This window comes from Apodemus sylvaticus, chromosome 9 (genome assembly GCF_947179515.1).
Source record: "Apodemus sylvaticus chromosome 9, mApoSyl1.1, whole genome shotgun sequence".
NCBI lineage: Eukaryota > Metazoa > Chordata > Mammalia > Rodentia > Muridae > Apodemus > Apodemus sylvaticus.
In genome coordinates, this window is record NC_067480.1 from 26,153,898 (window position 1) to 26,179,985 (window position 26,088).

Here is a 26,088-nt window from a genome sequence, read left to right on the forward strand (position 1 = left end):
GTTGAAAATGGCCCAAAACACCAAGAAGGTACTCTCTATTATTTAGGAAGACTAAATACCTTCTGGGCAAGGTTGTGTACCCTTGGTAACCCATCCATTGGGTAGTAACAGGATTGAGGGTAAGCTGGGCCAAGCTACACACAAAGCAAGACCTTATCTCCAAAAAGGAGCATCAGAAAAACCAGTTCTTCTCCCTTACTTAAGGATGTGACGGAAAAGACAATCAAGATGCAAGGAGTTTGAAAAGTATATAACAGAATTTCTTCTTTATTTACAATCAAGCTCTGTTAGGACACATAATTAAATAAATAAAAGATGAGCCCTGGCCAGCGAGCCTCCACTTCCCCCACAGCAGCTCTCCGGCAGGCAGCAAACCAACAGATGAGTTGCAGGCAGGGAAGGACTCGTCCCTCTCCCCTGGCTCTAGCACTCATGTTGTCCCTACTGTCCAGAGAACAGCGTGGAAGCAAAAAATAAAGTGCAAAGTACACGTGACAGACAAACGTCTGCCTCCGACCACGTGCACGGCAAGCAGGACAGACTGCTCTCCGGGCCTTCATCATAACCAGCTCCTAGCCAGGCTTCTCTCACAGCCACCACACTGATGCAAGGCCGGGATGGACTCGCCACTCTGCTCCAGGCGAGCACTCAGTCACCTGCTGATGCTGTGCATTTGCAATGGTAAATGCAGGGTAAAGAGGTGTTTTTCACCACTGCTGCAAATTCTACCACACAGGGACAGGTTGGCACGGTCCTTTCCTCACATACACAAAGCTATGTGGAAGTGTTGGCAGGAAGGGAGCTCAGAATCTGAAGGCAGCTGAAGATGCAGGTTTCAGCAGTGAGACCAGACACACCATCCTGAAAACAGCGCCACCCATCCTTTTGTCACAGGAGGACAGGCCCTGATTTGGTTTCCACTGACCCAATGCCTACAGTGAGCCCCTGGGTAAGTGACGCCACAGAGAGGGGACGTGCATCAGACTTTGGAAAGAGACTTTGGAAAGACGGGAAAAAGCACAGGGGACCCAATACCTGGTGTGTGCGTTGTCCTTGGCACTGTGTCCAGTGGGGAGAGCCAGCAGGGACCCTGTGTTCCCCATGAGGTATGGAAGGTCAGAGTTAGTAGTGTTTCCCACCCACTGCACACAAGAGTCTGAGCCTCGCTGAGGACTGGCAGAGTCAGTTCGGTTCAGTGTGGGTTCTTCTCAGCCATTCAAGACCTTAAGTCAAAGTTGTCAGGAAAGCTATGGCACGGCATGGCTTCAGCTCTTCTCTGGGAGGACACATCACTCTCCCAGATGGGCGGTGGGGCCCACACTGCTCCTCAGGGTGCGGCATCAAGGCTGTGCCCACAGCACAGCTCGGCTTCCTTTGTCCACACTGACAACATGCAAGCCCGAAGGGGCCCATGCCACCGCATTGATAGAAGAGCTTAAGGACCAATCAGAAGAGACTTCAGTCAGCAAGACACCAGGCCCAGGCATGTGCAAAATACAGGCACACCATCCACAGCAGGGGCTTATGCTAAGAAAGCTGCACTGTTTTTGTAACAGCACTGGACTAGACAGGAGACGTCTCTTTAGCAACCAGGCCTTATCTGGCTCACCCCAGAGTAGCCCTTAGGGAAGCAGGAAGAGAGAACACTCCGTTCCGTAAAGCAGCACAGCTGCCAGGTCATGAGCAGAATGCACACATCTATAGGAAGCTAGGGCCTGTGTTTTGGACATAGAACTGGTAACAAGAAGCTCAAGAGCTACCTATCCTATCTGGAGGACAGTAAGGAAGGTATGAACCTGGGAGTTACTGACAAACAAGGAAGAAAGGGAGAAGGATGAGGAAGGAGCTGTCCTGCGGCTTTCCCCAGTGGCCACCAATTGATGGCTCTACCTGAGGCACTTCAGTCACTGTGGTCTGCAATATATACTGTTGAGTGGTGAGGCCTGGCCCCACTAACCTTTGTCAATAGCCCTGGAAATAGGGAGCCCACTGAGGTTCACACCCAACCCAAGATGGCAGAAGCCCTGGGATGAAATCACGGTTCTGCTTTAGACGCAGGCCTGAGTATGTGCACTGGTGGGGCTCATCTTACCTGTGCTGTTTTGAAAGCACCTTCTCCACTTTCCCTGTGAGCACGCTCCAGACATAAAGAGACCCCTCGGCTGAGCCTGCTGCCACGTAACTGCCATCAGGGCTGGAGGAGACAGGGAGAGGGCAAAAGTTACAGCACTCTGACCTCACATGACCACTTCTGTGCTCGCAGATGCAGGTCACATGCTAGTTGTGGGCAGCCTTGATCTTTCAGCCACCCGGCCACCAAATAGCAGTGCCATGCTGCTGCTAGAAGCCCCGTGGCCCTACTTATCAGACTCAAGCATACACAGGGGAGTCCAAAGTCAATTTCGAAAATGCCCAGAGTTTCTGCCCATGAACAGGCTGTTGTATGGTTCAGCAACTATAGGCATGGGAAACCATAAAATGCTGAGACACAGGCTGGAAAGGCGGCCTGATGTGTCAGGGGTGTTTCCTGCTGCATGAGGTTCCAAGCCCCAATCTCAGAAACCAATGTTAAAAACTGCAGGTGCAGTTTTTAAGAATCTGTAACCCAGGCCCGCTGGGGAAGAGACAGCCGGCAGCTGGCAGCACAGCTCCAGGTTCAGTCAAAGACTGTCTCAAGGAAATGGGGAGTGGTGGAGCAGAACATTTGATGTCCTTCTCTTGTCACTGCATGTGTACATAAGCTCGGGACACCACATGCGCACACACATCAAAGGGACCCTTGTCCCTTCTATGACAGCCAATCCCAGAATACACCTGAGAAAAGTACAGTACCCAGAAGGCACTGTTTCACCTTCCAGTGCCACCTCCAAACAGACTGTATCGCTCCACCCAGGAACGCTGAGCCTTTTCAGTGTAAGTGCCAAGTCTTGGCAAGTGAGTGGGTAAAAAGGGAAACGTGGTAACTCAGAACCAAGCAGCAGCCAGCCATGCTCACAATAAAAAAAGAAGCAAGAAGATTCCAGCAGGACCACCACGACCCTCAGACTCACTCCTGCAAGCTCCTGAGGTACCAGAAAGATTATGTTTTACCTCCTTTAAAGGAAAATGTCCGGCTTTAACCCCTGAGATAAACCAGGCATTGGGTAGGACACGGCTACTAACCTGAAGACAACCCGGGTCCAGTCAGAGCCACATTTGAATCCAGGGGCACTGAAATAGACAGCAGACAGATCAGCTGCCACCTACAGCACACTCACCCAGCAGGGCAGAAGTAGGCGAGGCCAGGCCCAGGGCCCAGTACCTGAACGTCTGTTTGATAGTATTTGTCCGGAGGTCAATGACTTTCAGCAGGTCATCACGGGAGCAGCTCAGGAGCTCAGTTCTCTCAGGGTTTAAGTCCAGAGCAGTGATCTTCCCTAACAGTTCCATCTCTCGGACCACACTTTCTGATCTACGGGAGACAGCAGCCTGAGACCTAATCCAAGTGGGCCACCTCCATCCTGACTAGGATGTCACGTCACTGAGCAGAAAATGCTGTTAGCCAGTCAGATCCAAGTCTTCAGGGGGCAGTAAGTATGTCCCTAGCCTCACCACTAAAAATGTTCCCAACAAAAGAGCCTACGGAACATTGAGGACAAGAACTGGTTAGGGATATCCTTGCCTGTGTTTGGAATCATAGGACAATTACTAACCAGAACTCTTGATAAGCAAGAATGAACTAGGGCAGCTAATTACACAGCTGGTATGGCTCTTTCTTCTTTCCTTCCTTCCTTCCTTCCTTCCTTCCTTCCTTCCTTCCTTCCTTCCTTCCTTCCTTCCTTCCTTCCTCCCTCCCTCCCTCCCTCCCTCCCTCCCTCCCTCCCTCCCTCCCTCCCTCCCTCCCTCCCTCCCTCCTTCCTTTCCTTCCTTTTTGGGCTCTGTGGACTGACTCTGAGGCCTCATGTGCATGGTAAGCGTGTGTCCTCCAGCCCTGGATCAGTACAATTTCAATGGCGTTACCTTTAGCTTTTTACACAAGGCTAGAAGCTGCTGTAGTGTGTTTAGGGAGCCCAGAGGCCCCGTCATGATCAGGGAGCTTGGCTGAGGCTGCTTCAGACATGGGACTAGATGATACCAAGGCACAGTTGTCACTGTGTACCCTCTGCTGCTGCCTCTCCAACTCTTACATGCTCAGACCCACAGAGGTCAGCTAATCGGTCCCTAGTAGATGGGACCTAATACTGACACTCAACAATGGTTTAGCTGAAGGTTTTTGATAAACTTATTTGCTGTCTTAACTGAACAGGAGTTTATCTCATCTTTATATAGACAGCCCCAGACTTCTACTCCAAATCTTTGGTATGTGTCCATCTGACTATCAAGTTAAGGGATTGGCTAGGAGACTTGTAACATCCAGTGAATTTCTAAACTTCCATGTTTTAAGTTCAAACTTCAAGTTAAGGGGAAAAAAGATTAAAAATATAGAAGCAATCTTCACAAGTGCATCCAGAGCCATGCATTCTTATCCCCTCCCCCCACTTCATGAGCTGCTACATGGACTATGGCCTCGGGCGCCAATCCAATGACCAGCACCTCTGAGCTCCTCCTCAGCTAGCAGCTCAGGGCTTCGTTTCACTGGACTTCTTTTAGTCCTGACAGCTTCCAACCTTGCCAGCAATAGGCATGTCCCTATCTGTGCCCTTCTGTCATCAACTCAGGTCCTCATCAATACTTTGCTTCCAGTGAGCCTTAACCTGCTTTCTAAAAACAGGACAAAAGTCACTGAGCAGACTACACGAAGCCATCGCTTTCATCTCTTACTACACACAGCTCAAACCTCAAAGCATCCCAAGTGGCTTGTAAAGCAAGTGGACATCTGATCCCCACTCACCCCATCTCACTGGCACATGCACCCCACTTACTGTCAGGTGCACCAAGCTGTTCTGGGTGGGTCTGTCTTTCAATGACTTTCTGTCACATAAAGTCCATTAGCTTCTCTAGACTAATTCCTATTTCCATCAGCAAGGGAAAAGGCCTGTCTCCACTACAGGAACACCCCACGGCGCTTACTGCTGTACTGTCTTCCCTGTTTCATCTTAATTTGCCTAAAGGCAGGAATGAGCATCTTCTCATCTTTGCTCATCTTACAGCAGGCAGACATCTGGTACACAGTGAACGATGGCTGGACCAAGAAGACTACATCGTATAAAGAACAGCACAGCCCAGACCCAGCTGTCCTGGAGCTCTGACGTCCCCGAGTTTGAGAACACACCCCACACAAAGCATGCTCACAGCTCTTTATATGTTCTCCCACCGGCCTCCCAGCAAGCTCTTAAGGCATCATACCGGATATCCCAGAAACGAATTTTCTTGTCAAAATGCCCACTCATCACGCATTGCTCAGTGCAAACAATGTCATTGCAGCTGGACCCTGCAAACACTGTTTTTATACCTGCAAAAAAACCAAATACCATCAATCAAAGGCAACCACATGGCTGGCTGGTACATATATAATATAGCTACTACGCTGACACTGAGCCCCCAAAATCACAAAATGAAATGAGACCTCAAGCAGAAAACAACCGTCACTACCCCAATGACCCTCAGACTGAAATGAACTGGGGTTCTGACTGATGTGGGAACATCACCTCACCCCTAATATCTATATAAACACACAGAGAGACTGCATTTCCTCACAGACTTTGCTGCGGAGATCCCAGAGTTTGAGGGTCCGGTCGTGACTTCCTGAGACAATCCGTGCATTGTCCAGCAGGAACTTGGCAGAGAGGACTTTCCCGCTGTGGCCTGTGAGTGTGTGCTACAAGAGAGGACACAGCCAGGGTGAGACTTGGGATAACACACTGCTTTCCAGGAGGAGCTCCAGAGCCAGTCTCAGAGGCTCTGAAATCTTCACAGAAGGCGAGAGAAAAGAAGTGTGGCACATGGAGCACACCTTCACTGACTCAGCCTCAATCAAAGAAGCCACATTTCTGATCTGAAGGTGAGCTTCAGAATCTTCTAGAAGCTATTTCTGGGTGCTGCCAAGAGATGAGGTATCACTTTAATTTGATCATGAATGGCGCCCAAGTACTAATGTGTTGAGGCCTGGCCTCTACAGCTTGTGGACCAGTGGGAAGATAACACACTGAATATATATCCCCCTCACCCCAAGATTGGGGCCCTGGACTCTTCCTGTTTTGCTCTTTGACTCTCATCATGAAACAAACAGGTTCCCTAGATACACGACGTACTGTGCCAACACAGGCCAAGCACGCTAAGCTCTGAAACCTGCGGTGAGCTGCTGTCAGCTACTTTGCTCTGTCTTACTTAGGGTTCTCACGACAGTGACAGAAAGCTGGCTGATACAGAGATCACGACCACAAAGATAAAGGCAGGTACTGCATACACAATCCCAGTACTTGGATTCTTGGAATCTGTAAACTCAAAATCAGCCTGGGCACCATAGTAAGACTTCGGGCTATAGCTCAGTGGTGGAACACTGTCTAACTCATATAAGGCTCTAGGCCGCAGCACTGGAGGGAGTCAGGAGAATCTTCTTCTTCTTTTTTTGGGGGGGGGGATATAATTGAAGATTTATTCAGAAAAACACTCAGATACAATTCTAGGCATACAAATGCATTTAGAAATATAATTGAAAAAGAAATGTAGGCATTTTTTAAATATACTGATTTGGTTTTTTCGAGACAGGGTTTCTCTGTGTAGCCCTGGCTGTCCTGGAACTCACTCTGTAGACCAGGCTGGCCTTGAACTCAGAAATCCACCTGCCTCTGCCTCCCAGTGTGCTGGGATTACAGGCATGTGCCACCACTGCCCGGCAGGAGAATCTTCTACTAAAGAGAAATACAAACTCAACCTTCAAACAGCACTAAATTCCATAAACTCCTTGAAATCCAAAACACAGAAAGGAAGAAGAGGATGCTTTTAAAAGCTCCTACTTCCACCTCTCCAGTTGGGATTAACAGGTACACCACACTAAATCTTATTCCAAGTAACAAAGACAGGATTTTATTTTATTCACGCCACTGAAAGTCAATCTGTACTTAAAGTGAGGATAGACAGGGCCACTGCAGGTATAATTATAGAAGGAAACATCAGAATTCCATACACACATTTAGAGCCTATGGGGTGTTTAAAATAAGAGGTCTCAGCTTAAAATTTCAGATCATAGCCAAGGACGCCAGCACTCCCAACAATCAAATCCCTTGTGACTGAGCTGTCGGACGCCAACCAGTGTCTTCTCTCGGCTTGTCAAGGAAGACAGAGTGGAGACATCACTGCGTGTCAGCTACTGTTTTTCCCATGATAGCACTACTAGAGTATGATGGGAGAGATGCAAGTAGCTGGGGATGTAGGCTGCTGAGAGGCGACCTCAGAAGTCAGACCTTTTACTATTCATCATTGACCTCTTTACAATGTAGGCTGATTTTCTTTTTCTTTTGAGGAAAGATCTCACTATGTGGAAGGAGGCAGCCACCTTCTGAGGGCTAGGATTAAAGGCATGTGCTAACATGCCTGGGTTTTTATTTTTATGTATTTTTAAAGACTCGCTTGTGCACACCACTGCAGTTGCCAGGGGGCTGAGAGACCCTCGGTCTCCCAGAGCTGATGCTACAGTAGTTGTAACAAAACTCCAGACCTTCACAAGAGCAGTTTGGCATTCCACTTTGGCATTTAACTCTCTCTTCAGCTCCTTGATTTTTATATACAACAACAACTACTACTATTATTAATTATTCTGTGTCTGCCCAGTGGAGACAGTTCTCTCCTCATTTACATGGTGTCTAGGGATCAAACTTAAACCATCTAGCTTGCTGATCAACTTTGACTTCCTAGGAGTCATGTTTTTTCCTTTTTCTTTTAAATTAAAAACAGGGAGGGTCTCACCATATAAGCTTGGCTGTCTTAGATCTCATTATGATCAGACTGGGCTAAAGGTATGCACAACCACACCTGACTAGAATTATTTTTCTAAGTATATAGAATCATTTTTGTAAGTATATATACCTCCTAGAGTTTGAAGGTTTATTAATGTTTTGTTTCCATTTAAGAAAAGAATGCTAAGATATTCCTGCTTCCATGTCCCAAGTGCTAGGATTACAGGTGTGTGCCATTTTCCCCTTTAAGAGATAAGAATGGCTTTACATGAGAAACAGACCTGGGCCAGGGAGAAAGATGGCTCAGAGGGTCCTCCCCACCAAGCCTGACAAACTGAGTTTGATCCCTGGAAGTGATGTAGTGGAGGAGAAAACATGACTCCTGCATGTTGTTCTGACATCTTCAAGTGCAAGCCTTCCGAGCAGTGAGAGTACAAGGATAAGCCCCCACAGCCCAACCCAGTAGATACTTTTGATGTTTAATTTTAATATTTAACTTGAACACTACCTTCAAATCTCAGCTTTTTTAAACAAGTGCCAGCCAGAGATAGGAGTATATTTAGACACCACCACAGCTAAAGCTTCAACATGGGGCTTGAAGAGACCTTTTCTCCAAGGGGCTTTGTGTGAGTGGGCTTCAAGGCAAAACGTGCAGATCACTATTCATTTAGTTTTTTTAATGATTTATTTTTTGTATCTGAGTACACTGTAGCTCAGACCCACCAGACGAGGGCATTGGATCCCATTAATAGATGGTTGTGAGCCATCATGTGGTTGCTAGGAATTAACTCAGGACCAACAGTCTTAACTACTGAGCCATCTCTTCCGTCCTTCACTATTCCTTTCGAAAACTGTATTTTTGTATATATGACTATGTAGATGCACCATGCACTGAGGACAGAAAAGAACATGAAATCTTCTGACACGAAATCACAGTCTAGACACCAACTAATCCTCATACCAGCTACTTCACAGCCCTGAAGAGGTGAGCAGGTAGGATGCTGGTTAGCTGCCTGGTGGAAACCATTCTGAGCACTAGGAAGTTGTAGTGACAAGACTTAGGAGGGAAGCAGCCAATGCTAACACATTTCTAGGATGCATTTACAAGAAGGCACTCAACCAGCAGCCTCTCAAACTCTAGTCTCTAAAGCATTCCCTTATCAAATCCAAGAAGACACTAACTAGGATTTGGATAACAAGTTTCCAGATAGACCATGAATGGAGAGTCCATTGTGTTCTCAAATATCTGTGAACCAGAGAGCATGGAGAAGCCAGTTTCTTCCAACAGGAGAACCTACTTTAGTCCCTGAACCTAGTAGGAGTTGCCTGAGTTCTTCAGGTACAGAAAAGTCGTTGATAAAAGCCTCCAAAGCCTCCACATCTTCTCTTCCATGCCGCAAGCAGACCACAGCCTTCAAAGCTTTCTTATCAAAGGATGCAACAGCTCCACCAGCCTGATGTCCTCGGTCCTAGGTGTCAGGGCTCCAGCTCTGACCTCCATCTTCTAGGTCTACTTCTCCAGCTGCCTCACCTTCAGGGTGATCCTCATCTAGCTATAAGTTTCTTTACCAATGAATAAAGCACCCACCCACCCACCTACTCCCACACACATCACCTCAATGCTTCCTCTCTTCCTCCAGGGCCCAATATAAAGAAACCTGCAGGTCCCTCTTCCAGAGTTGGTAAGCACTGTCCCACCTCAGTCTAGAAGCACAGCCTCAATTCAATTTTAAGCACATTATTTAACTGTGTGACCTTAGTACTTCTCACCCCCATCTGAGCCTGTCCTATCTCCCTCCCTCATCTGAGTTCCAAGAGAATGAAAAGAAATACATAAAACAGTTACGGCTCAACACCGTGTCCAACAGAAGAAAATGCATTCTCTTTAAGCAAACTAACTCCTTGAAGTAATCATTCAATCTTCAATGGCCAATAACAGCTGAACAGAGCTGGGCATGGTGCCATACCATAGCACCAAGGAGGAAGAGGCAGGATTGCTGCAAAGTAGAGGCCAACCTGGCTTATATGATGAGTTCTGTGCCAGCCAAGATGACATGGCACGTATTTTCTGGGCTCATGTTTTGTATGTTTAGAATTGGATTTTCTTTCAAGTGAGAGCCATGGGTTAGTACCTCACAGTTCCTCCAGGAAATTGAGAAGATGTGCAGAAGCCTTCTGCTTCATCCCTGTACCGTTCAGTCAGACCGTCAAAGCTAACTGTAAGGACCCCGCTAATGCAACTGGCTCCCTCTGCGTAGCTTGCATGCTCACTTTAACACCATGCCATCTTTGCTGGGCAGACACAAAAGCACCTCGTGTCCAACTTCAAATGTCACACCAAGGTTTACCTTTCAGGATTCTGTGAAAACTCAGATACATAACTCTTAGGACTGAGTTCTGATTTTTGTGCTGGACACCAGCCTGGGCTCAAACGCAGACCCTCCACAGTTGAGGCTCTCTTCTCCCCTTTTGCGCCTGTCTTTTGTTTCCAGCTTTCCTACCTAAGCTCACACACTAAGGACAGCCATGTATTTCTATAACCCTAATTCCCAACCATGAGGAAACTCTTAGGACTTAAGACTTTTAGGAGCCATAATTCATAGGCTGTTGTCAAAATTGACAAGTTAAGCTAAAACAGATTATTAAACATAACTGGTTCTTAAGAACTCAAAGAGCCCTGAGACAATCATGGAAAATATGTTGAAACAACATATTTTTGGCAAATTAAGAGTGCAAAAAAGGAAAAATCAGATTTTCTCAGAAAAATATGAATTAATATGATTTCCATAGAGAAGTACACAAATCTCTTAATTAAACAACTGTACACTGATCATCACATGCAATTAGAGTACCATGCTAGCTTTTTCAATTGTGTCTTACCCGTAATCGATAATCATCCACAGTCCAGATCCGACTTGCAAAATCATTTGAAGCTGCTAATAGGTAAGCTCCCTACAAGAATAAAAAGAAAACTGTTTAGCAAAATTCAGTTCACAAAGAACAAATTTCTAGTTATCAGGTCTAAGAAGGCATTCAGATGCCTTTAACTATCCCTCTAAGCTAGACACAACATTATAGCACATTGCCAGTGTGCTGACAAGTACCATTACCCAGTGTTTGAAGCTGAGTCCTTCCTCCTGGATTCACCTGACCTTACAAGAGTGCAGTAGACACCTCAACCCCACATCACCACTCACCTTTCCCTTCACCATTGTCCCCTTAACAACAGGCACGACTTCCTGATAATACTGACGGGCAAACCAGAGAGCCCGGAGACCCCCGCCCTTCTAACTCATCTCCCACCCATCACTGAGACTGCTCATCTTCCTCTGCCCCTTCCTCTGGAGCCCCCCTACTTAGTGCAACTGGGCTTTCAGGGGCCATCTCAGACTGCTTTATTCTGAACCTGTTTTTCAAAACTTCAGGGACTGAGACAGCTCAATGATAAGGCCCTAGTGGCACATGTCCTAGTACCCTCTGAAGACTTATGGGATGGCGTTATGAGTATCTAAGCCTTTTGACACCACATACTTCCAACTAACCAGTGCCACTTCCTTGTGTTTCCCCCCCTGATATCCAGGCACCATTGCCTGAGACATAAAGATGACTATCACTGAGCCAGGGCCATCCCTTCAGATAAGGCTCGCAGCTTCATGAGAAGCAGATGTGGATCTGCTTTGTGCCTCTCCCAAGGAGGGCAACAAAACTGCTGGACACAGGGGCTATCAGAACAAAAGCTTCCATCAAATCAGCAGTGCTCTTGAGCACCTTCTGGACTTAGCCTGCTCCAGCTCTCCTCTGCAACGCTGCCTGAAGTGCCCACCCTTGGTACACGACTTTGATGTCTGCCTCAAATGGTTCACTCTGTTCCCCAAGCTAACTGAGAGAGAGAGGTGTATTACCTTAATACCACGACCTACAGTTCAATATTATTTTGGCATTCTCTTTAAAATGTAGTGTGTGTTTACGACTTTCATGAGTCAGTTCTCTCTCCACCACGTGGCAGCCACTGCCTATCCCTGCTGAGCCACCTTTTGCTGGTCTGACTCTTTTAAAGGGAAATTCCTCAAGAGAAGACACTACCCTGACTACTAGGAACTGGATTCAACCTGCAGAGAACATGAAGTCTTGTAATTCTGTTGTTGTTGTTATTGTTTTTAATTTCAAGAATCAGCTATCTTTAATAATAATAATAACAACAACAATAATTATTATTATTATTATTATTTTAAATCTCTAAAATCAGTCAGACACAGTGGAGCACACTTGGGATGCAGAGGCAGGCCAGCCTGGTTCTAGGGCAGCCAGGGACATATAGAGCCCATCTCAAAAGACAATCAAATCCAACAACCTGAAATCATGGTATTAGGTACTTACAGCACTATCAAATTCAATGCTTGTAATTCCAGCATTACTGCCAGACAGGGAGCCCTTGAATTCACATTTATCTGCATGAAACAAAATTACAGTTAAATGGGCAGTAAGACACAGTGCACGCCAATTGTAACCCCGACCAGGGCTTTCCCGCAGTGCTGCAATCGGACGAGAGACAAGAGAACAGGGGCATTCTGCTGCAATTTGGGTCCTGAAACAGCGCAGACTCAGGCATGCCACATGCATGCTTCCAAGTTGCCCTTTAGGACACACGCCGGACTTCACATTTGTTCTCAGTGAATTTTGCTACATCAGTGTTTGGGCTTCCACTAGTGATGGAAACTAAAAATTCTGAAAACAACCCCCAACTTTTCCTAATTCCTGTTTTGGTGATTGTTCATTTCATTATGGCCTGAAAAACTGTTGGACTCTAAATCCTATCAATCAAGACAGCTAACTGTCAATACCTCCCTCCTGTGTGCAGGCCCCTCAACAACAGTAAATACTTCTCTTCTGCCCTCCACTCACCCTTCACCTCTCTCAGAGGTGTTTACTGACCTAAGACCCAAAACTGTGCTATTTAGTTAGTAGCTGGGCAAGCGTTCTGCCGTGGAGCTACATGGGCCGCTGATTAACTTTTACAAAGAGTGTCTGCCAAGCCTCGTTTCCTCACGCTTGAGCTTTATCCCCCACCACTTGAGTCACTCCATCTGTCCTAACGTAAGTCCCTGAGCAGAGCATGGCATTCTCGCAGGCTTCAGCAGACCAAGAGGTTTAACTGAGTCACTTTCCTGCAAATCAAATAAGAGCAGACAGGTACAATGCTTCACCAACAATCAATATATGCAGATCAAAAGATTCAACAAACTGCTTGTGCTCAAACATCAAAAGCAGTAACCGTGACTTTCTCTTTGCTCTAGAGCCTAGCTAGAGAAGGCTTCAGTGTTAAGAGCACAGGATTTTGACCTTAGCCCTGGAGAAGACACAGCTGGAGAACCACACGTTCCAGGCTAAGCTGCACTTCAAGTCATGTGATCTCAACTAGTCCCAACTACACTACTCATATATTAAACAAATTAAAATGTAATTCAAAATAAAACAAAAAGTCACTCAGCTGTTACCAGAACTTCTTTCTAAGGACACCAAGGCTCTTACCTCCAAATGCTTCCCAAAGTTTAACCCTGCGGTCCATGCCTCCAGTGGCCAGTAACCGGGAGCCTGGACTGAACTGCACTGCATTGACCTCTCCGTCATGTGCATCCTGCAAGACAGTACCTTGTTTCAAGCTGAATTATCATCACCAGGAGCCTAAGACATACATACGCTCCAAATGCTTCATCTTCTGCTGAACACTCAACCTGAAATAGAGGTGAATCCAACTATGATCCCTAAGTGGACTTAGGGATCCAACTACGATCCCAAAGTCTCCGAAGATTCTACTTTCATTTTATTCTTCCACAATTGCAGTACCATGAATTCATCCATTTGAATACAGCACTATCTTACTGTGTAGCCCAGGCTAACCCTAAATTCAATGGTAATCCTCTGACCTTGGTCTCCTAAGCACTTGGGTTACAGGTCTCTGCCACTGCTTAGTTTGTATTTACTTAAGCTAAATCCATTCAAAGTTAGCCAGGTGTGGCGACATACACTTTTCCCTCTAGCCCAAGCCCTCAGAAAGCAGACAGACTACCAAGTTTAAGGCCAGACAGGAAACACAATATACCCACCCAAAAAAAGCACTTAAAATTAATGTGTATTGCCTAAAGTTTGCCTTTGCATGTGTGGGCCAGAAGAAGGTATCAGATCCCCTGAAGGTGGAATGAAAGATGGTTATGAGCTATCTCTTGTGAGAGTAGGGAACAAAATTCAGGTCCTCTTAAAGGAGCAGCAAAGCACACTTAACTACTGAGACATCTCTTTAGCCTCAGAATCGCCTTCTCTGTGCCAAACACTTACTCCCATTATGTATCGCTAATATCCACATACCTGGTAACATACAGCACCCTGAAGAAAGCTTTCCTGTGTGTCTGTGTGTGTTTTGTAGGTTTCTCACTCAGCCTAGCACCCTGAGACAAAACCCTCACTGAACTTGAAACTATGCTGTCCTTTTCTGGTCTCCACTGCTCTATGCTGGGGTTATTTATAGGCACAAAGCCTTTCAGCTCTCTAGATGAATTCTAAGGATATGAACACAGGTCTTCATAGACCGCAGCAAGCAATCTTATCCACTAAACCACCTCTGCAGCCCCTAGCTAAAGTGTTCTTTGGCCAGTGCTAATGCTATGAGTCTGTGTAACTCATTCTGGAAACATGGCCCTAGAATGTACTAAAGGTGTGGTGTTCAACAAGTGTTTAACTTTCCATAGCTTCATTTTATTTACCAGAAAAAAAATTTATAACCCACATTGTGCTTGAAAAAAAAAAAGATCAATAAAAGTGCTATTTTAGGAGAATTATATATTCTTCATATGAGATAGGTTGGAAATTGATTTCTCATGGATTTCTGGATCAGGCTGACCCTTAACTCATATTCTCTTGTCTCTGATTCCTGAGTGCTGGGATTATAAGCATGTGCCACTGTGCCCAGCCCTTTCACAGAAGAGTTTCTAAAGTTAGCATGGATAAACACCCACCTTCAGAATGAGACCAGGTAAAAGCATCCCAAGAGAAGGGGATGGTGTCGCTATACCTCCTCAACGGTGGATACAGACCTACTTGCAAAGCTGATGTCTAGGTTTTGATCCAAGTCCAGGAAAGCCCAGGGAGGCAGCATCTCCCTAACTGACTGAGACATAGTAACACTTTCCCACTCATGTCCAACTGCTGGCAATCTGGTAGTTGACCTGACTTTTCTCCTTATGCAGCTCTCCTCTGTAAGAACATTCCGTCCTGAGGTCTCAGATTGAAAACTTGAGATCATGCACTGTCACACCCATCCGCCACTCATCAAGACTCCTGCATCATGGGTTCTGTTGGATAGCTGTCAGCTGTGAACCGGTCACTCTCGGAGCACACATTGGCAGAATCCTAAATTATCAGCTGCCCCTTTATCCCATGCACATAACTTCAATGTGCTAGGAAAAGTAAAAAAGGGCTGCTGGGAGTGGAGGGCAGGAAGGGGCTGTGACGTTCAGTGCAATCAGACCTTTTACCAATCATCACTGACCTCCGCGAGGTATGGCCCTGCCCTACCCAACTCCTCCTCCAAAGCAGGACTCATTCAACACCGAGCCTCAGTCAGCTCACTTCAACAACCAATGAAGCTCTTCCAACGCCCTGAATTGAAAGTTCCACCACCCGGGAGCCATTCCACTAACTGAAAGCAGGCCTGAGCTATATGTCCCCCTTAATCCCCTAAACCTGCCTTAACCAACTCCAGGTACTGCAAGTCATGGTGCTTCTGTTTCTCCACGGTTTAAGGCTTTGAGCAAGGCAGACCATTTTCTCAGGCTAGACGGATTTCTGTTCTAAAACTGAACTGGGATTAAGGTTAACTGTTACTGCCAGAAGCCAGCTTAGATTCCCCAGCACTACATATAACGTTTTCTGCCCAATGTTGTATCCTGGCTCCAATCATGGGCTCTTGGAGTTTCGGAAGTCTTTCAGATACAGTTTGATTTATGAAACCAACACCTGCTCTGGTAGATGTCATTATTTTTTAAATTTTATGCGTGTATGTAAGAGTGTTTTGTCCACCATGTGTATGCCTGGTCCTTGTGAGGCCAAAAGAGTGTGTTGGATCCCCTGAACCAGAACTTACAGACAGTCGTAAGCTGTCATGTTGTGCTGAAAATCAAACTCAGGTCTTCTGGAAGAACAGCTATGTGTTTTAACCACGGAGTCTTCTCTCTAGCTCCCCACTTTAACATGAATTATTTCTCTAGTGCTTCTGAAAGACATAAGCCTCTATCAGGAACTTCATCTTAAACTGCAGCTAACTGGTAAAAACTGCACAAATCATACTGTTTCTTTTTCATCCCTAGTTGTCTCTTGCCCCGCTGCTCAAATCACCAATCCTCTTAGCCAGTTGCCTGCTACAGAGATGTCCCTAACAAATTCTGTGTGCTGAAACTTAGCACAACATACCTTAATTCCTTACAGGTCATAAAGCCATCAGGTCTAAATAAGTCAGAAATGGAAACCGAGATGTAGCTCTCAAAGGACCAGTTAGTTCCAGGCTCAGAGGAGACTGGGTACAAAGCATACTTACAAAGACATATGAGGCAGTAGTTGGGACTCTCACATCTTTACCAGAAGCAGGATGAGTGTCCACGATATCCTGGGGGACTGGGATGGAAGAGACAGAGCGTCTCCTAAGGAATAACACAAAGGCAGACATTATACAAAACTGTACAGGATCAGTATCCACCAGACTGCCAGAAAGGCCTCAACAATGACCTCGTTTAAGCAGTGTGCCTGTGCTAATAGCTGTTGTCTTTCTAGACCCTCCAAAATTCAGGATTCATACCATCTCACTCAATTGACAAGGAGTTAGACTTACTTCTTGTTTGCTAATTCATGGGCTCCAAAACCCAGCACTGAAGCAGTCTTAAATGACAGCTGTTTGCCCCCTTAGTCAACTGTGAGAAAACCTTCTCGATCTAACATACTAGCTGGCTTAGAGAGGTGAACTCCAGCACTTTGAAACACTGCTTTACGCTGATTTCCATGCCTATTTGCAACCACCCTCGGCTTTTACACTTGTGGTCAAGGCACAGTCAAACGCATGCTGAGAGGAAGAGCAAGATGGCTGCATGGAGCCCGACCTGGCCACCCAGCTCACGGGCTCCAGACTCACTCCTAGGAGCATGCAAAGCGTCCTGGTTAGCATGTGGGCATCGATGATTGCGGGTAGCACAGCGTGATCAGCACGATTATCAATAACCCACACTCACATGCTGAGCTGAGAGAGGGTAATATTTTCACCTGGCAGCATCAGAAGAATGATGTCCCAAAAGGGGAGATTCGGACAGACTAAAGGGAAAGGCCATAGATCAGCTCGCAAGATAAAAAGAAAGGAAGTTGCAGAAAAGAGGAAGAAGCTAAATGACAAGCTGGATTACGGCATCCATGTTCTTGGCACCACTGAAATTCTGGTGTACATTAAAAATAATACATCACATACAAATGCTTAGGTATATTTACACATTTTCAAAAGGAAAGGTGAAGGTCTTCTAACCTACCCAAAGATATTAGTGATAGAATCCAGAAGGCCTCCAGCAGGCTGCGAGAGTCGCTTACTAAAGAGGAGGGGAGGATAGGTTTAAACCTTAGAAACATTTTGCTCCCAAATCAAAACAGCCCCTAAAAATAAGTACCTGGGAATACAATTTCCATTCCCAAATCCCAGCCAAGACAAACTCAACACAGCATTTGAACCACCAGGAAATAGTAAGGAGGGAGAAGGAAAATCCAGCCTATGGTCTTAAAGAAACAAAGGCTCCCAGGATTAACGTGGTCTCCCTGCAAATAACAAGGAATCTGTCTAACCTTCTGGGTGTCCATGGTAAATCCAACTCATTCTTTCACCTCTGCTTTAACAAACCCTACAGTATCTATTCTTGTGTCCTAGGCTTTGGTCACCATGTATAATAAAGTTTACAGTTCACCCATCTCTCAGAAGGCCGTGGAACCTGTTTGTGATAGAAATGCTAGGCCACCCATACTCTGCCTCCCTCCCACTCTCCTTTCTGTGGGGTGGAAGGGGCTTGGGGACTCTGGGTACATCTGACTAGGTTCTTGTGTCATGTCCACAAATGGACAGTCACAATGATGCTGGAGCTCGCCTTTCCCCAACCCAGCCAGTCCACTCACGTAGCTGCTCTGCTGATGGCTCGCACGGGAGAGGTCTCTTCTGTGTGATCTGAGGTCTCATCCACAATGACTTCAATGTCATCGTCCCTGGAAAGAAATGAAAGAGAATCTGTCATTGTCCCAAACAGGAGGTCTGCAAAGACCAGTACCACATTCTAGTGATAGACTCTCTCTGGAGACTTCGTTGCAAAGTGATGGTGAAAAAGAAAAGGGAAATCCACTATGCGAGAAAGATAAACTGTTATACCTACTCAAAACCAACAGTGCCAAACGAGAATAACGTTCCAAAAGCAAACCCCAAATGTATGTGCTTTGATGCTGGAGGCTCTGCACACTTCCTATGATATCATCTGGTTTCAACATTCACCTTTTTGGGTGTTTATCCCAGCCAGGTACCTCTGGAATTCCTCTTCCTACACATTCTTGTAGGTCAATTCTTTCCTGATTGTGGGGAAGGCAAGTAATTATTTTGATATTAATGAATTGTTGTGTTGCAATCTTCAGGGGAAAAATAGCTTAATAAATTAAGAGTTCACCACCTACTGTTTGGTGTCTTAAGAATATGAAGGCTAGATTTGTTTTTCTTTTCAATGATTATCTGGCTTATAAGCATATATACTTAAGAACCTGTTACACCAAGGCTAAGTAAATTTATTTTCCCTTATTTACTCTAGGATTACACATACCTGCCTTACACTCTTGGCTGGGGTATAGAAGAGAGTAAAGGAACAAGGCTGTGCCTGGTTTTCTACTTAGCTGGCTTTCCTAGATCTAGAGTTTGAGAGACTCACAGGAGAAAGATGGTGAGAGGAGCCGAGTCTCCAGTGATGCTCTGATGGGGTCTCAGGATTCTAGAGGTCCACACCTCAGACAATACCAGATCCTGCCAAGTCATCACCTCCAGCCCAAAACATTCACGTCTCCGACTCATACTGCTCTATCCCCAAGAGCACACAGATAGAAAAACCTCTCCAGCAAGCCCTCCCGGGTTTGCATTTCAGCACAAGCGCTCCAGATGGGGTCCCGGCAGTACGCTGGGTCCTTTTCACCTCTCACCTGGTCACACTGGCAAACGAGGCAGAGACATGACAGGACCTTTTTTGTTGTTTTGTTGTTTTTCTTTTTAAAGTAACAAAATCTCATTTTTAAGCGACCTATTTATTTACTTTGCAGGTTTGAAAAAAAATACGCCAACCAGTTTTCTCCATTGAGGTCAGGAGACACACACATTCATGTTGCCTCCTTCTAGAGCAAAGGTTTTGCAGGAAAACTTTCGTTTCTTCAAAGCAGGGGAGGGTGTATTGGTGGACAGCTCAGGTTTAAACCACTCCTCTCCACTTAAAAGAAAGCAATATACTGCAAACCGGTAGCCAACATCAAATTAAACTTGAAGCAATCTCACTAAAATTGGGGACCAGACAAGGCTGCCCACTCTCTCCCTATCTATTCAATATAGTACTTGAAGTCCTAACCAGAGCAATCAGACAACAAAAGGAGGTCAAAGGTATACAAATTGGAAAGGAAGAAGTCAAAATATCACTATTTGCTGATGATATGATTATAACCTTAAGTGACCCCAAAACTTCCACCAGAGAATTCCTAAAGCTGATAAGCAACTTCAGCAAAATGGCTGGATATAAAATCAACTCAAACAAATCAGTAGCCTTGCTCTACTCAAAGGATAAAAAGGCTGAGAAAGAAATTAGAGAAACACCCTTCACAATAGTCACAAATAATATTACATACCTTGGTGTGACTCTAACGAAGCAACTGAAAGATCTGTATGACAAGAACTTCAAGCCTCTGAAGAAAGAAATCGAAGAAGATCTCAGAAGATGGAAAGATCCCCCATGCTCATGGATTGACAGAATTAATATAGTAAAAATGGCCATCTTGCCGAAAGCAATCTACAGATTCAGTGCAATCCCCATCAAAATCCCAAATCAATTCTTCATAGATCTAGAAAGAGCAATTCTCAAATTCATCTGAAATAACAAAAAACCCAGTATAGCAAAAAACTATTCTCCACAACAAAAGCTCTCCTGGGGGAAATCACCATCCCTGACCTCAAGCTCAACTACAGAGCACTAGTGATAAAAAACTGTTTGGTATTGGTACAGAGACAGGCAGGAAGATCAATGGAATAGAACTGAAGACCCAGAAAAGAACCCACACACCTATGGTCACTTGATATTTGACAAAGGAGCTAAAAACATCCAGTGGGAAAAAAACGATAGCATTTTTAACAAATGGTTTTGGATCAACTAGAGGTCAGCATGCAGAAAATTGCAAATCCACCCATTCTCATCTCCTTGTACAAAGCTCAAGTCTAGTGGATCAAGGACCTACACACAAAACCAGACACACTGAAGCTTATAGAGGAGAAACATGGACACAGGGCCATGGACACATGGGCACAGGGGAAAAGTTCCTAAATAGAACACCAATGGCTTATGCTCTAAGATTAAGAATTGACAGATAAATGGGACCTCATAAAACTGCAAAGCTTCTGTAAGGCAAAGGACACTGTCAATAGGACAAAACGGCAACCAACAGAAAAAGATCTTTACCAATCTTACATCTGATAGGTATACAAAGAACTCAAGGAGTTGGACTCCAGAGAATCTAATAACCCTATTAAAAAATAGGATACAGAGCTAAACAGGGAATTTTCAACTGAGGAAACTCAATGGCTGAGAAGCACCTAAAGATATGTTCAGCATCCTTAGTTATTAGGGAAATGCAAATCAAAACAACCCTGAGATTCCACCTCACATCAGTCAGAATGGCTAAGATGAAAAACTCAGGGGACAGCAGATGCTAGAGAGGATGTGGGGAAAGAGAAACACTTCTCCATTGTTGGTGGGATTGCAAGTTGGTAAAACCACTCTGGAAATCAGTTTGGTGATTCCTCAGAAAATTAGACATAGTACTACCTGAGGACCCAGCTATACCACCACTCCTGGGCATATACTCAGAAGATGCTCCTACATGTAATAAGGACACATGCTCCACTATGTTCAGAGCAGCCTTATTTATAATAGCTAGAAGCTGGAAAGAACCCAGCTGTCCTTAAACACAGGAATAGATACAGAAACTGTGGTATATATACATAATGGAGTACTATTCAGCTATTAAAAACAATGAATTCATGAACTTCTTAGGCAAATGGATGTAACTAGAAAGTGTCATCCTCCGTGAGGTAACCCAATCACAAAGAACGCGCACAGTATGCACTCACTGATAAGTAGATGTTAGCCCAAAAGCCCAAAATAAACAAGTTACAATTCAGAGCGCAGGAAACTCAAGGAGGAGGACTGAAGTGGGGGTGCTTTGGTTCCTCTTAGAAAGGGAACAAAATACTCACAGGAGCAATAAAGGAGACAAAGTGTGGAGCAGAGACTGAAGTAAAGGCCACCCAGAGACTGTCCTATCTGGGGATTCATCCTATAAACAGCCACCAAACCCTGACACTATTATGGACGATAAGAAATGCATACCAAAAGGAGCATGTCATGGTTGTCTCCAGAGGGGCCCTGCCAGAGTCTTACACACACAGAGACAGATGCTAGCAGCCAACCATTGGACTGGGCATGGGGTCCCCAATGGAGGAGTTGGAGGGTGGTCCAGAGGAGCTGAAGGGGTTTACAGCCCCATGGGAAGAACGATGTCTCAGCCACCCAGATGCCCCAGGACTCCCAGGGACTAAACCATCAACCAAGGGGTACACATGGTTCCAGCCAAAAATGTGGCAGAGGAATGCCTTGTCGGGCATCAGTGGGAGGAGTGGTCCTTGTTCCTGTGAAGGCTCAATAGATACCCCAACAAAGGGAAATGGGGGGGGGGGGTAGGAATGAGTTGAGTGGAGGGGCATATACTTGGAGGCAGAGGGTGGGAGGAGGGGTTGGGGTTTTTTAGGGAGTGGGGAAACCAGGAAAGGTTTTAGCATTTGAAATGTAAATGAAGATTATAATCAATAAAAAAAGAAAGCAATAAAAATTCTATTTTTTAAAAGTAAGTTTACTTATGTATTTTTAGCCTGCATATATGTATGATGCTGGGGATCTGGGAAGGTCAGACAAGGGCACTGGATCTTGTAGCTGGAGATAGAGAGAGGGCTGTGAGCCACCAAGTATGTGTTGGGAACTGGACCCAGGTGCTCAGCAAGAAAAACTGCTTTAAACTGCTGAAACCTCTCAGCCCCAGGAGCCAATACACATCTGAAGTAACAGTGGGTCTGAAGCTAACATATTCCAGCAGAAAACCCATCATGGATCAGAGCAGAGAGGACCATTACTGAAACACTGTAGCAGACCATCCAGTACCAGGCTCTCCATCTCTGCTGGCAGGTGGACTAGAGAGAGCTGATTCAATTTTACTTCTTTTTGCAGATGGCTGACCTCACATTTAAAAAACTGGAGAAACTTCCACTAAGGGGACAGACCAAGAGAGTAAGAGACTGAAACCACAGCCGATTACATGACCAAGGTCTGATGAGAGAAAGGCCAATGATCCAAGTGTCTACAGAAACAGAAAGGCGGCTCCGTGTGCAGGAAGTTAGTCATGAACAGCTGATTGCGGTCAACAAGAAAAACTTCTTGGAAAGTGATTTGGTGATATATCCAACATATATCCTAAATCAACACATATTACTTTAAAAATGTCATCCCATGTAACTGATTTTGAATACTGTCAAAGACCATTTTCAGTACATTATTTCTAATACAACAAGAAGCCACCAGGGTAAAATTAACTGAAGTGGTCATGTGCATGCTACCTTTTCAGTGCTGATTATATATATATATATATATATATATATATATATATATATTTTTTTTAAAAACAAAGACAATTCTTTTTAAGATTTATTTATTATTATATCTAAGTACACTGTAGCTGTCTTCAGATGCACCAGAAGAGGGCATCAGATCTCTTTACAGATAGTTGGTTGTGAGCCACCATGTGGTTGCTGGGATTTGAACTCAGGAACTTTGGAAGAGCAGTCAGTGCTCTTAATCGCTGAGCCATTTCTGCAGCCCGATAATATATTTTTATTTTCTGCCTTTAATATTTTAACTGTGGGCTGCGCTGTAATCCCAAATACCTCCCTATAATAAAATATTTCTTTAGCTTTTAAAGAAATAAAACCATAAAAAAATCATTAAGAGCATAGTTCTGATTAATTTCTCTATACTTACTGTTCAACAGGTAGAGGCTCCTTTGCTGCTTCTGCAAGCTCTTTCTGCAGTCGTGCTTGACGCCTCCTGCTTACAAAAATGAAACAAACAAGCAAAATGTAAAATTCTGCCTGCTTATGAAGCACCATGTCTCACTTTTCAGACTTTTAGTTCTGAAGGTATATTTGAGTATTCGGCTCAGAACTGGAGAGATGGCTCAGAGGCCAAGAGCGCTCACTGCCACAAGCATGAGGATCTGAGTTCAGATCCCAGCATCTACATAAAAGGCCCAGCATACCACAGGCCTATAACCCCTGTGGGAGTGCAGGCAGAAGGATCTCCGCGGCTTGTGGTCAGTGAGCAAGTCACAGCGCAGTATATCTGCATGGCACATGCCCCTCCCCACACTAAGGAATGTTTAAGCCCTTTCAAATAACAGCTAGTATGGCCAAAGACACCCAAATACCCACCCTAAACAATGATGAGATTCCCCACCATAAAAAGGCTCCAAGGCCAGTTAGAAGGAATGTGCCACCAAGCCTAATGACCAAAGTTAGATCCCTTGTGGGAGCCACCTGTGGACTGTGGCAAGTGCTCTCACACACAAAAGAAAACTGGTCTGCGGAGAACCATGGCTGCCTAGGACAAAAAGATGCTTCAGGCTGATACCAGGGCTAGTCATGGCTGACTTAGCTTCCTGTAGTAAACTATCTTATTAACCCAGCCACAACACAAAACAAGAAGAAACCCAGTGACTATCACAATCTGCAGACACTCAAGTCTTATGTTATCTCTAGGTGACTACCTAAGGAAATGCAAATATTATCTAAATAGTCCAAAGATGTGGGGCCTACTGACACTAAGGGGCAACTGCATTACTATTCCTAAGGAACTCTGAAGTCCTTGAACAGCTGAAGTATACAGAACTGTAATTAACACCAGGCAGTGTTGTGGGTTGGACAAACCACTAAGCGGCAGCCTCTTACCCACCTCGACCCCTCTCAGAATCAGGTCTCCCTACGTTTTAGCCAAGGAGTTCTGTGTCCTTCCTTGGCAATTTTACCTCTCTGTGAAGGAACTCATCCTCACACTAAAATTCTAGTGCTGGCTTTGTTTTTACTTCTGTTTTCGCACGGGAAGTGCAGGGCTCATGTATGGAGGACAGAGGACTTGCTAGAGCTGTTTTCTTCCCACCATGTGGGTCCCAGGGCTCAAACACAGGTTGTCATTCTTTTTTTGTGTGTGTGCTTTTTCGAGACAGGGTTTCTCTGTGTAGCCCTGGCTATCCTGTCCTGGAACTCACTCTGTAGACCAGACTGGCATTGAACTCAGAAATCTGCCTGCCTCTGCCTCCAAAGTGCTGGGATTACAGGTGTGCGCCACCACTGCCTGGTTGCAGGTTGTCATTCTTGGCAGCAGGTGTCTCTGAGTGGTAAAGCTGTCTTGCTAGCCTCCAGCACTGCTTCTGAGCTATAATAAAGAACTGTTGGGAAAAAAATTTAAAGCCCTACTGAAAATTCTCTAACATAGAAAAGTCCTCTAAATGGCTTATTAGAATTTTGGAAAGGAACAAGGAAGGCTATTGTCTGAAGGGGTGTCTTATATTTTTAGTAACTGTAAAGAATGAAAACTAAGTCTTACAAGATAGCAATTTATCAAAACATTTTCATAGCTGAGAGGTACCTGGATTTGGAGTGTAACTCTATCCTACAAGGAAGCTGTTGGCCTTCTCCGTTCTCCAGCCTAGATTCTATTCTGTATGGTAAGAATGAAAACACGAAGGGGAGAGGCACAAGGCGCCTCAGTGCTTCTGATAGTCTGGATGTCCTCTGAATGCATCGTCTACAGCAACTAGTGCTGGACTATGGGGACGATAAGCTACCATGGAGGCAGGACAGGAACAACCATCTCCAGTCAGTGTGACTGCAACAACCCAAGCCAACCAACACTACTAGAAGCAAGAAAAAGAGTAGCAAGACAAGGCTGGGCTAGCAGAAAGGGCACAGCAAGAGAGCACTTCTACACAACTCACTTTTTAGGGTATATACCTGCAGTCACATGATGCCACTTCCAGATCCCCTGGGGTCCTCCTGATCTTAACTCTGCCCAAGAAAGCTAAGGCATGTGCTAAACCAATGAATATAAATCCACATGCAACAGCAACAGTGCAAAGGATGGCTCTCATTTCCTCAGTAGAAGCTTCAGGGCGGAGAGTAGCAGTTGCCCATCATGTGTAAGGCCTATAGGTTCAGCCCGTAGTTACACACCAAAACTTCAGAAAGGTAGAAAACATAAAAACAAGAAACAAGCAAGCAGGGGAGAGGGGATCAAGGAAAGGGGAAATCATTTGAAATGTAAATAAATATATCAAATTAAAAAAAAAGAAACAAGCAAGCAAACAAAAAACAGCATCTCATCAACCCCAAATAAAAGCTATTTCCAGGACACTGAGAACTACACAAAAAGACCATCTCTTAAAAAATAAAATATCTGGGAAGGAAAATTGGCATTTCTGGTGTGCAGGCATACATCCAGACAGAGTACATACATGTAAAATTCATAGGTAACTAAATATTTTTAAAAACTGAACCAAACAAAAAACCTCTAAAATGCATAGTCTAAATGTCTTTATAAGATTCCACTATGTGTGTGTGTGCCTAAGTAACAACTTAAACGTGAGGACCTAATTTTCTTCACTGCCAATCATGTGCCACCTTGACTAACTACTTGTGAGTGAGTTTTCCTACTTCCTTGGAATGAAGTCCAACAAGTGGCTAGTCTAAAGCGGCCATCCGGCACTTGGCACACACTTGCCTCCTAACTTCTGTCTTTACAGGCCACAGTCA

The 26,088-nt window shown here is 45.0% G+C and overlaps 1 protein-coding gene and 2 non-coding genes across 6 annotated transcripts in view; all 3 read right to left on the minus strand.

Annotated features, from left to right (window-relative positions):
• Window positions 1–238: 238 nt before the first annotated feature.
• Atg16l1 (autophagy related 16 like 1) overlaps window positions 239–26,088 on the minus strand; it is a 37,377-nt gene continuing 11,527 nt past the window's right edge. The window contains exons 6-19 of one of the 4 annotated variants that reach the window (XM_052192320.1): window positions 23,264–23,329; window positions 19,812–19,868; window positions 18,066–18,152; window positions 17,435–17,491; window positions 16,462–16,564; window positions 13,404–13,509; window positions 12,252–12,322; window positions 10,755–10,826; window positions 5,677–5,797; window positions 5,326–5,431; window positions 3,302–3,451; window positions 3,163–3,210; window positions 2,093–2,194; window positions 239–1,434 (exon numbers count right to left, since the gene is read on the minus strand). In XM_052192320.1, the coding sequence (XP_052048280.1) occupies window positions 1,341–1,434; window positions 2,093–2,194; window positions 3,163–3,210; window positions 3,302–3,451; window positions 5,326–5,431; window positions 5,677–5,797; window positions 10,755–10,826; window positions 12,252–12,322; window positions 13,404–13,509; window positions 16,462–16,564; window positions 17,435–17,491; window positions 18,066–18,152; window positions 19,812–19,868; window positions 23,264–23,329 (1,240 nt within the window). In that variant the 3' untranslated portion in view covers window positions 239–1,340. The remainder of the gene's footprint in view (window positions 1,435–2,092; window positions 2,195–3,162; window positions 3,211–3,301; window positions 3,452–5,325; window positions 5,432–5,676; window positions 5,798–10,754; window positions 10,827–12,251; window positions 12,323–13,403; window positions 13,510–16,461; window positions 16,565–17,434; window positions 17,492–18,065; window positions 18,153–19,811; window positions 19,869–23,263; window positions 23,330–26,088) is intronic. The other 3 variants (XM_052192322.1, XM_052192321.1, XM_052192323.1) reach the window with 3 other exon arrangements.
• On the minus strand, window positions 7,141–7,404 carry LOC127693128 (small Cajal body-specific RNA 6). Its single transcript, XR_007979603.1, has one exon. It is a non-coding gene; the product is annotated as a small Cajal body-specific RNA 6 (non-coding RNA).
• LOC127693129 (small Cajal body-specific RNA 6) lies at window positions 15,145–15,418 on the minus strand. Its single transcript, XR_007979604.1, has one exon. It is a non-coding gene; the product is annotated as a small Cajal body-specific RNA 6 (non-coding RNA).